The sequence below is a fragment of the Leucopleurus acutus genome, assembly GCF_964270905.1.
Source record: "Leucopleurus acutus genome assembly, chromosome: 3".
Lineage (NCBI taxonomy): Eukaryota > Metazoa > Chordata > Mammalia > Artiodactyla > Delphinidae > Leucopleurus > Leucopleurus acutus.
The window spans coordinates 99,994,702-100,006,804 of NC_139145.1; the positions used below are offsets into that span (position 1 = coordinate 99,994,702).

At 34.6% G+C, this 12,103-nt stretch overlaps 1 protein-coding gene across 6 annotated transcripts in view; it reads left to right on the plus strand.

The window, feature by feature from the left end:
- Positions 1-12,103, plus strand: part of MCTP1 (multiple C2 and transmembrane domain containing 1) — a gene marked incomplete at its 5' end in the record, with an annotated part of 535,475 nt that overhangs the window by 367,196 nt on the left and 156,176 nt on the right. For all 6 annotated transcript variants that reach the window (XM_082836435.1, XM_082836436.1, XM_082836437.1 and 3 more), the window contains 5 exons: positions 3,052-3,154; positions 4,923-5,025; positions 5,361-5,462; positions 5,843-5,917; positions 8,138-8,257. In XM_082836435.1, coding sequence (XP_082692561.1) covers positions 3,052-3,154; positions 4,923-5,025; positions 5,361-5,462; positions 5,843-5,917; positions 8,138-8,257 — 503 coding nt within the window. The remainder of the gene's footprint in view (positions 1-3,051; positions 3,155-4,922; positions 5,026-5,360; positions 5,463-5,842; positions 5,918-8,137; positions 8,258-12,103) is intronic.

The window sequence follows — 12,103 nt, forward strand, 5'->3', positions numbered from 1 at the left end:
ATCAGCTTGAATTAAAGCCATGTTAAATAGCAGTTTGATCTACCTCAGGCAAAAGGCTCTTTTTTTTAACGTAAGCACCATTATGTTCTGCATAATGACTAACATGGTCTCTTAAAAATTATATTGGTTACCCATTCCAAGTTATAATATAGGTTCTGATAGGAGAATACCTTTGCCAGTGATGGTACGCCGCTGGAATTTAGAATAGCAAAATGACTGAGAAGTGGCTCTAGAAGGCTCTACCCTGTTTTTGGTGTGGAAATGCCTCTAGTTCTTTAGCATCTTTCTTCTAGTAGAGGAGAGTAACTGAGAGATTAAGTAATGTGATGATAGATGGCTGATACTGGTTTTCCCTAGGAATGGTCTTCAGAAATAATCAATTAAATAGTAAGAAAATATGGATTGCCACTACCTCATGGGCATAGAGTTTGATAAATGTATCCGTTTCTTAACAAGATATGAAAAATGTTAAACATTAAGCACAGATTTTTGTTTCTTTCTGATCCTTTAGTCAACCACTGACTCTAGACCTCCTACTGTCAGTAAATTAAAAATACAGCAACAAAGGTGATGATTTGGGAGACTTTCCATGGGGTTGGTTGAAAGAACTGTATTCAGTCTTACACAACTGAATATACTTCCTGTGGGGAAAAAAGTCAAGGAAAGATTTGCATCCTCTGTTTGTAGAAGTTTAAGGTAAATTTTTTCACCATAGAGTTCGGTCTCTGGAGCGTGTTCTTGTATTTTGTTATTGAAGCAGTGGTACCGTTTTGACTGAATCTGTTACACATTGTTGGTCATTTGAGGGAAAGTAAAACCAAGTCAGTTGAAATAGAATAGTAATTGAAGTAAAGCAAGTGAAAATGAGGGAACAAAAATACTGAAAAGTGCTATCTTTTTGTAGTTACTTTTTACTGATTAACGTGAATGTACGTGTATATAAGAAAAGTTAAAATGAGGTCCAAGCAAGAGTATGAGAGTTACACTTGTCTTTTAAGTAAATGTTTCCAAAGCTTTCATTTCATCTAAAGTGAAAGTAAAATACTCTTTTGACATGAATTCTATCATAAATGTGGCTTTAATCTTCCCTATGTTTGTTATATGTAGATATATTTTATGTCTCCAAACCTTTTTTTTTTTTTTTTTTTTTTTTTTTTTGCGGTACGTGGGCCTCTCACTGTTGTGGCCACTCCCGTTGCGGAGCACAGGCTCCGGACGCGCAGGCTCAGCAGCCATGGCTCACGGGCCCAGCCGCTCCGCGGCATGTGGGATCTTCCCGGACCGGGGCACGAACCCGCGTCCCCTGCATCGGCAGGCGGACTCTCAACCACTGCGCCACCAGGGAAGCCCTCCAAACCTTTTATAAACTATTTGAGGTTGGAGTTTATGTGCTCTGTTCTTTTGTTTATACCATAGTACCCAGCACAAAGCTAGATGTGGAGAGAAGATGCTTAATATGAGCCTTCAGAATAACTAAGCTTTTGAAAACTAATCTATTTTTCATGCTTGTACCTGAATTCTTTGGGAGAAAATAAAGTTGTTGATGTGGCAAATAAAACCTATTACACCGTGTTTTAATGAACAAAAATTTTTTTGAATACCATCTTTCATGGCATGTGTGCGTTGTAAATGAGAGTGGTAACAGGTAGGGCAAGAGGACTGAAGAAGGTGGGGAAAAATACAGATCCTAAACCAGAGGTAAAATTTTCACCCGACCTTAAAGAGTTTCAGTTCTCTATTCTTTATTGAAAATTATTCCCAAGACCAAAAACTGAAAAGACTGCCATAATGTTAAATTACGCAATTATCCTGGGCTATAGGAGGCCACTGAACTAACACACACATATTAAATCTCTTTTTTAATGTAAAATTAATAAATTAAATTGAAGGTGAATCACAGTTTGTACAGCTCATTTTCAAAATTACAATATGGAAAGTAAATACACTGCTGTGTGGGAATACATAGCTTATCTGTCACTGATAGCTAATGAATTCTTTCCTATTAAAATTTAATTGAAAATCTTCAGTGATATTTAAGCTTTCACAGAAGTGTAAACTACTGTGACTACAATTCACAATGCATTTAAAACAATTATTCTTTATCATTAAAGTTAATAATATGCACATTAACCTCTTATGTAGTCTAAATCAATATTGTAGTTTAAAAGATATGACCTCTGGACAGCTTTCTCTAAATATTGATTTCATTGTCATTTGTATAAGGTATCAAACAAATTACATGCTGCACTAATATCATTAATGCTGCCCCCATAGAGCCAATGACTTTATGGGTTCTTACAATACAGGACATGACATTACAAAAATATTGAGGACATCACAAGATATAATTACCGAATGGATGAGGTTTGACTATGGCTGAGTAGAGTGGCTCTGAATATATGATAACTTCCAAATCCTTCACTCTCCGTGGACAGAAAAATACCGCTCTTTAGCATGCAGATTGGTTACTGAGGTTAAGTTTCAAATGGCAGAATTTTTTTCTGCCTCAGAGGATCTAATTTACCTTTTTGTGATGCCATAGATATTTCAGAAGAGAATCTAAAGTCAGATAAAAATGTTGTAATTCTGCGATATAACAGTTTTCCCAAAATAAACTTGTTTAGGAATTTCTGTTACAAGTTCCTAGTGAGTCAGATGAGCTGGAAAATACATGCATTAAAGTAAAGGGGCTGAACCTTTCAAAGGTCATTGAATTAAATAAAATCTGATTTAGGGATGGACATGTATCACGTTTCCCCTCATAACCAGCAGTTATAGTAGTATTTTTGTAAAAAAATTGCAAATTAAAATAGCAGCCATGTAATTTGCTCTCTTTTACTTTTTTCAAGTTCTAAATTGCTCTGAATCACAATTGTTAGCATCACCCAGTTACATCTAACTCTATTTTGATGTTGCTTTTTAATTTTTAAAATTTTACTTTACTTTTTGTTTTCTATAAAACTTTTTAGAAAAGAGATGTGGTCACAGTCACGACACTGTGAACTGTGGGCGCAATTTGTACTAAAAATGTTCCCTCCATATCTCTTGTAGGTAAAAGTGACCCATTTTGTGTGGTTGAACTGAACAATGATAGGCTGCTAACACACACTGTCTACAAAAATCTCCATCCTGAGTGGAACAAAGTCTTCACATTGTAAGTAGTCATTCTTTGAGCTCATTTCAAAACTGCTGCTAAATGATATTTATTTTTGAAATTTTTGTGCGTTTATTCTTAACTGATTAACAGCTCAATGAATCTGGCCTGCCTTTGCCAGCAACAATGAATTGCATAATTGCATTACCTTCCTGATAGTGAAACCTGGGGAAAGGGTATGCCATTTTTCTTTGTTTTCACAGATATTTTTTTAAACTATGCATTTTATATATGATTTGATGAAGGATTTTGCTCCCATTAACTGAATTGCCGTACTGCTTCTTCCTTTTATACTTTCTATTGAAATTCTCCCCAATTGCACTGACACCAAGGAGGACAAAGCTCTATTTGTTCCATTGCTCAAATCAGCAAACAATCCAGTCTCGGATTCGGCAGATGTTTTAGTTTTGGTTTGTTGCGTTTTAGCACAATAAGAATATTAAGTACTGTCCTATGTACCAGAAAACACTTTGAGTTAATTTTCTTTTTGTGTTAAAAAGTTTGTAAATCTTTTCGATCATGCACTGTAAAAGCTGCCGATGCTACACTATAGTATCTCCTAAGTCCGTGGTTTTTTTTTTTTTTTTTTTTTTAAGCTGGGCTTTAGAAATGAACTCTGAACAAAGGAAAACTCTCCAAACAGAAGTACTTCTTAAGTTTTCTAACATAGTTTTATTTTATTTTCGTATATGAGAAACTGTTTTATTTTCGTATATGAGAAACTGCTAAATTCCTCATTAATTTCTTATAATGTCCTTGCTTAAGAGCCAGTAACTAATCAGATTTAATTATCTGACCAATTTATCTTTAAGGAATTTCACATTTTTATAAGAGATGAAAGCCTGGTCAGGAGACTTGCACTCCTAAGAAGGTTGTGGAGAGTGTTTTTCTCTGGAATGCATAATTGAATGAATAGGTTTGATAATTATCAAAGCCATTAATTGATTGTGCTCTGATAAAGCCTTTTCTCACATGTGGTTGCAGTCTTTCAGTAATGAATATATTCATTTTTTGTTTTCTCTTAATTCATGTTTTCTTGGTAAACAGTTTGATCAAAGAATAAATGCTGTCAACAATTGGGGCTTATTTTTCTAGAAACAAAATATGAAGAGCTTGCATACTTGTTTATTAACATATGTTGTCTTTGGAACATAATGGAACACTACTTAATTTCTAAATCCTAGGGTGGTACAATAGCTATCAATGTTACATTTTCTTCATTCTATACTCTGTGTTGGTTAATTTTTACTATAAACCGAACAGAAATAAGTCAGAGTTTTGGTGAGAGCTATAAAGATAAAGGAGATATTCTATTATGATAAAAAAGAAAAATTATATAAACTATACTGTGACACTTGCTGAAATCAAACCTGGTAGTGCTTCATGTGGGAGTAACAAGAAGATGGGAATTATTGTAATAATAAGAATAGGACAAGTCTAAAAAAAAAATAAGTGCCACTTATTGATTTTTCTTTTTACAATAACTTATTCTTTGCCCATCCAGATGGAAATTATATTTTATTGAAAAATTATAACTTAAAGTTACAGTTGTATTCAAAGTTCCAGATAATAGAACCATCATGTCTACTAAGGTGCATTGTGGGAAATTCTGTCAGATACCAAGCTACCTTATGTATGTGTATGCAAATGGTATACATAAAACATATATATACCAAATCAGCTGGAGCTATCTAAATTTTCGAAAGCATTTGTGTTCTTGTTCCCCACTGATGAAGTCTTTTTTTCTTTACATATATTTATTATGCAGCAACATTAAAGATATCCATTCAGTTCTTGAAGTGACAGTTTATGATGAAGATCGGGATCGAAGTGCTGACTTTCTGGGCAAAGTTGCTATACCATTGCTGTCCGTAAGTTTCATTCACCTGACACACTGCTCTGTGTTGCTTTTGCTCAAGGAAAAAAAAAAAAAAAAACCCTCAGCTCTATATCTGTCATTTCTCAACCAAGGTCTGTAATAAGAACACTAAAAATTTTAACATACTCAATGCACGGCCATGTTGAATCCCATGATAGTTAATTTTTCCTGACAGACTTGATCCTGGTAATGAACAGGTACTTGTCAGAATTGCCACAGTTGTTTTGGGTTCTCTGTCAGTTTCAGCAGCTGGGGGTCAAAGGTCACTGAGGGAGTGTATTCAGTGGAGACCGCGAGACAGACGGCTGTCATGTCCTTTTCCCGCAGATTCAAAATGGTGAACAGAAAGCCTACGTCTTGAAAAACAAGCAGCTGACAGGGCCAACAAAGGGGGTCATCTATCTTGAAATAGATGTGATTTTTAATGCTGTAAGTCTTAACTTTGGCTTTTTTGTACTGCTAAAGAGTTCAGTTTCATGAAAGCTTTTGTTCCTGATTTGTAGAGAATTTCTGTCATTCCTCATTTTCTCTAAACCTTGATGTATCCTGGAGAATACGCTTCTGCCACTGCCTGGCACACCCACACTTTCTGTTATAGCTGGCGGCTGCCGCTGTGGCTGTGCTCTGGTCGCTGCCTGCCGGCGTCAGAAATGGAAGCGCATGCATGTGCAACTGTATACATTTATATTTTATGAGCACAGCAGCCAGGACTTTGAAACTTTCGAAATTATTGCAAATTGAACTGCGTGAAAAACTTGTAAACATTTGTACTATATTACTCCATAACAGACACATATGTTGATGTATAGGTGAAAGCCAGCTTACGAACATTAATACCCAAAGAACAGAAGTACATTGAAGAGGAAAACAGACTCTCTAAACAGGTAAAAAGCAAGGAAAGATTAATCCCTCTGGGAAGACTTGATTATATCTGTAAAACATCTGTGTAAATTCAAATAAACTTTGGAGGTAAGGAGGGGGGAAGACTATGGAATTTTTGATCATCTACTGATGTGAAATGGCTCTTTCTTTTCTTCTTTCTTTTTCTCTTTTCCCTTCCTTTCCTTAAAAGATCAAACAAGGACAATACCAAACTAGTAAGTTGGATGGGGGTGGTCAGAAAGGAAAGGGGATACTGTAGGCTCTGCATAGAATGGATATGTGTTCATGCGTTAGCAGAAGAATGATCATTTTGAACATAAAATACAATTTGATTGCCATGGAATGTGTAAATGAGAACACCAAAAGCTGAGGTTCAAATATATGTCCAGACCACCCACAGGTATGATGCAGGTGTCTGTAAAGTGAGCCCAGTATAAAGTTCTTCCCTCTAATCCACGAGAGAGGGGGCTCTATCTTTTAAGGGAAGCCTTCCTCTTAATTAGATTTTAACTATGATCTTTTAGAAGTGAACTATTATTGGCATTTTTAGCTAAGAAAATAGAAAATCAGGAACCCTGATTTTTACATCATGAAGAAATTTTAAATTATGCTTGATATCTCGTAATTAGACTTGTAGTTTTAAATTCAATTTGATAACAAGTTAAGAAAAGAGTATTAAGCTACTCCTTTTAAAAATTGTTTACTTCCAAATAACACAGCTAAAATCAAATGTATTTGAGGTTATAAAGTTTACAGAACTCATTTGTGCGTGTTAAAATCTTTAATAATTTCCTGTGCTATTAGAAGACCAAAAATATTTTGGTTTTAATCCAATCACTTCACCATAAAGTGCAATCTTTAGTTGTTTAAAGACAATGCATGAGTTACAAATGTAATACCTATCTGAACAGAAATACAGATTACAGATTTCCACAGTTATAGTTAAAAGTTATAAAAGTAGCACTTAAAGTAAGGTGATCAGGGGCCAAGAAGGAAAGAAATAGAGACACTTTTTACTTTCCCTGAAAGAAATTTTAACTTGTTTAAACTGGTATGCATGTATGTGCATCTATATGTACACATATATGTTATTTTTTCTATATGACCCCGGTTAACTTTACATAGCTCCTTTAAAGTACCAGATCGGCCTTGAAGTGTACTTGGAAGTAGCAAAATATTAACCTGCAGACATATTACTCTAATTATTAACATAGCTGTATGTAATTTTTTGAACCTATATCTAGAGCACGGGTTGTTTTTCTTACAGCTGCAGTCATGCCTTAATTTAAAATTTTTAATTTAAATTATTTCAATTCTCATATACTTTTTTTTCTTATTCAATATCTGTAGCTTTTCTATCTCTTTTTTTTATTGAGGTGTAGTTGATGTACAGTATTATATGTTACAAGTGTACAGTATAGTGATTCCCAATTTTTAAAGGTTTGTTCCATTTGTCGTTATTATAAAATATAGACTATATTCCTTGTGTAGTACGATATATCTTTGTAGCTTATTTTGTATATAATAGTTTGTCATATACCTTTTTAAGTAACAGATTTTGTAAAGTACTTGTCATACATTTTTCCCTAAATCCAAAATTATGAAAAAGTAATGAGAAAATGTGGGTGAAATTTATTGTGGGCAGGAGGGAGATAGAGAGACGAAGAGGGAAAAGAGAGAGAGAGAATGAGACTATGATAGTAAGAAAGGGAGAATCCTACTGAAATGGTGAAAAAAATGTTACTTTTCTATAATAAAGCAGTACTTGACAGGTTTTTCCCTAAGGCCCTAAATAAAACCGTCCCCAGTTATCCATTTCACTTTGAAATATCTTGAAATTAAAGCATTTAAAGCATTTTAAAAGCACAGGACTTCAGAATTCTTAAATATATTTAAGGTTCCCAGTATTCTAAGTGGCAAAAAAATGTTTTTGAACTGTTGGAGATTGTTTTTTTCTTTTGAATAGAGGTAGCCCAATTTGCATGATAGTATTATTTATGCAAATATATTTAACTAAGAAATTGCACTTATAACTTAGTTCTTTTCACCTTCTTAGAGATACTTCTTTTCTTCTAACTTGTGAGCCAAATTGCTTGGTATATTCTTACAACTTTATTAACTTTCTGAATCCATTTTAAATCACACTAAACTTGAAGAATTTTGTAGCATATCTGATGGGTTTTAGTCTTGCAAATTCTAATAACACGTTCATTTTCCTATAGCTGCTACTAAGAAACTTTATCAGAATGAAGCGTTGTGTCATGGTGCTCGTAAATGCTGCATACTACATTAATAGTTGCTTTGACTGGGATTCACCCGCAAGGAGCCTCGCTGCTTTTGTGGTATGATCATACTGTATTACTTACATTATTATTCATTAAATTCAGTAATCATAGCTGCATGTTTCTGTGGCAATAGTTACAGTTATGTTGATGTGGCCATTTTAAACTTCTATTTTGAGACTTGACTGGGCAGATTTGCCGTGGGCAGGAACCTGATGGATTGTTCAGGGTCTGAGTCCAAGAATACATCCCCGCCTCAGATTTCCGGAATATAAGACATCTCAGCCAATGTATAATTTTCTCTGTGACAGTGAAAATGTAAAACTTTACATATTGCATAATTCCAAATCCCAATAGCAGAGCCAAGAAAAGTCCTTAGCATTAAAAAATAATAATAATCTTGACCATCTTCATTTTAATTTTATTTGTCCTGTAGATATTCTTTCAAAATATGAAAATCTTTGGCAGTAGAATGCTAGTTGGTAATACTTTAATATGTGAATCAGTTGGAAGTGGATGTGACCTATTTAAGGCACATTTTATTATTTCTGAGATTTCCAGCCTTTAAAAACGCATGAGTGAGAGTTTGATAGATCCAAATAGTCCTCTGACAATGTTCATCTTGTAGCCTTTTACTTTGGTTATTTAAAAACTGCTGATGAGACCAACTTGCAAAGCTAGAAAATCTGAAAGAATACTTTCCTCTGAGCTTCAGCTGGGATTTTCTGCTCTCACATTATTTTTGCTTATTCAGGGTTTCGGTCTGAAGTTTAAGTGGAGTCGTTCTTTTGAAATCTTTTATTTTATTGTCATATTTGTTAGAATATGAGTACCTTATGCTTCCTTATAGTTACCGGTTTCTCAGAATATGACTTTATTATAAGGGGCTTACAAGAAGAGTTTTAATTATAGTAACAAATCAACATTTTAGTATTACCATTCAAATGAGTGTATGCACATCTGTTTAGTACTTTGAGCTCTGTCCTCCTCTCAGGCCTTGTATGGGACTTTCATTAATGTCTGAGCACATGGAACAAAGAGTGTATATGTCCCTTTGTGTTGTAAGTTACCAGAAAGTTAAGCAGCCTGCTTCCCATAGACATGTCGTTGTCTCCTTAAAGAAAGTGACTGTCATCATCATTAAGTTTTAGAAAAGAAAATCTGCCTCTTTCAATATTCTTGTATTTAGCTCTTTCACATAATAAATACATTGGAGTACTGTTAAACAAACTTTATTATTATTTTCAGCATCATAGAGGCACTTTGATGTTAATGAGGAAAAAATGATATTGAGTTTCTGTGTGTATTTTATGCCATTACTTCCAGGTTCCAGGGGCCTTTTAGGAGACACAATAATATTCTACTGAAAATGTCATGCTGCCATCTTTGATTCACTCCTCCCAAAGTCATTCCTCACAGCTATATGTGAGATTTGAAAACAGAGAAACCTATATAATTATATCATTTGTTCAGGAACCTTCATTTTGAGCAATTTAGCATTACAATGTGTGTAAGTCTTCATAAACTTCATCTGGCTTCTAGAGGTCACTCATGTAAAATGAATTCAAGATGGCAGACTTTTTTTCACAATTTCTTTCTGATTGAAAAATAAACCAGGCAGTGAAACTCTGAGAAACTTAGCTACATGTACATGATGGTACTTGAGTAATTTCACTGAAAGGGAGTCAAAATTCACTGGGGAAGAAATGTACTATTCTCTCTCTTAGCTGGTGGTCAGTTTCTAACAGACTGGGTCCTACAAAACACAAGCTGAATGAAAGATGCTTTCAAAATAAGGGGGGCGGGGGAGGCCACAATAAAGGTAGGAAAAGGGACTCCTGACACCGATGGTGAAAAAAGAGACCAAAAACTACAATGTGAATGCACATTAACAGTACTTTTGAGAAGAAACAACAATATTAATGGTTTTATTGAAAAAAATAAAAGAAGCACTGAATTACATTCCATTGAATGTTATTAAAACAATGAAAACAAAAGCCAGCTTCATTTATCTGGACCTGAACTAGGAGTTCCAGGAGAATGGGGACCCTGCCTTTTCACCTGGGACTCTAGCATCACCTGCAGAGTATCTAGCGTTAGTAGGCTCCCAATATAAATGACTATCTAAATCGATAGACCAACCAATGATCCAGTCAGTCAGTCTGAAATTTTTTCTTATGTGGAGAAACTTTCTTCAATGATACCATATAAATAAGGGTTTGCTCTAATAAAGCTAGCTATTAAATGATGATAGACATAGCTTAATGCTTTGTAGCCATTTTTCCTATACGTTCCATTTGAATTCTAAACTATTTCATAATCCTCTCTCAGTCATCTATTTTAGTCTCAGATTAAATTCTGATACAAAAAGATCCTTATATAGTAATAATAACAACTAACATTTATTACATATCTATGTGCCAAAGAACTGTTTTTCAGGCACTAAAGCAGGAAAGTGCTTTTCATGCATTAATAAATTTAATATTCCCAACAACCTTATTATGAGGTAGATACTATTATTTTCCTGATATACAGAGGGAGAAGCTGAGGCCCAGACAAGTTAAGTACCTTGCCCCAAGCCACATGGATATTATTTCCTTTTCAAAAGAGCTTTTAAAATATGTACCTTGTAATCTTAATATCATAACGATTTGGGGAAAAAAGAACTGTTGTAGGATTTTTATTCATCTTATAGATATTCAATGATGTATTTAAAAATGAAATGTTTCAAAGATCTTATTGCATAACCAGAGCCTTTTTTAGGCCAGTTTTTTGAAAAGAACTGCTTTCCATTAGGAGAAGCTATGAGCAGCACCCCATTGTTACAAACATATTGTTCCCATCATTCCCTGTTGATGGATCACGGGTCTATTATTATAATATTGGTTCCACTTGGCCCACTTTTTCATAAATGCAGCTGCCTCACATGGAGCACATGCATTTGTACCATTATGCCGCTTGGTTTTAGGCCCAGATCAGTAAACTTTATGTTTAAGTGCCTTTTTTCTATTCCATTTTATTTTTCTTTTCTAATTTACTATCCAAAAATAAATATAGAATAATGAAATTAAAATGGAAAAACAATAATTTTGTCCCTATGTCAGTTAAAATGGGGAGTATGTGAAATGCAGGGGGAGAGCTGCCCTGGCTTCTTTATGTGCTACCTATGTGCTCTGTGGAAGGTTCAAAGCTGGCTTACAGTATTAGAAGCGGAAATCGGCCTGGAAGGTGATGGATGAAATATAAGCAAACACATTCCCGGGAATGAACGTCCTTATTGTTGTGTGCTATGAATTAGGTTTCTAAATTTTACTATGAATATTGTATGCTTAAGAGCAAACACAGACAGACGTATGTGATGTGGAATGCACAACCGCTTGTCTTTGGGATTCATCTATTGTAGACGTGGAAGTGTCTCATAAATTGGGCCTAATTTTCATCAGGCTCTTGACTAGACATTTGTGTTCTTGTGGATGTCAGTGGGTGCAACATGGGAAAAAAAAAAGTGTACATTCTCTCTTTCTTTTCAGTACTGTCATTTCTCACTGTAATGAGCACAAAAATAATTGGACAACCGGGCTATCAGTAAAAAGGACACACTTCAGTGTGCGTCAAAGAATTATTTTACAGGACAAACTTTAATCCTTAAATGGGATTGTAGATAATTTGTGGTACCATCTGTCCATTTGGAATTGTTTTAGCCTTTTCTGTCGTTATACAGTAAGTGCCGCTGTGTTTAACATTAACATTTGATATTTTACACATTTAATTTCTGTTCTGCTGTGTGGTCCTTAGGGAATGGAACGCTAGTGCTACATGAGAGAGACAAAGTATTGATCAGTTAACATTTCAGCTACATTTATGTATGTCGCAAAATTAATGAAAATGCCAGACAAAAATGTCAGA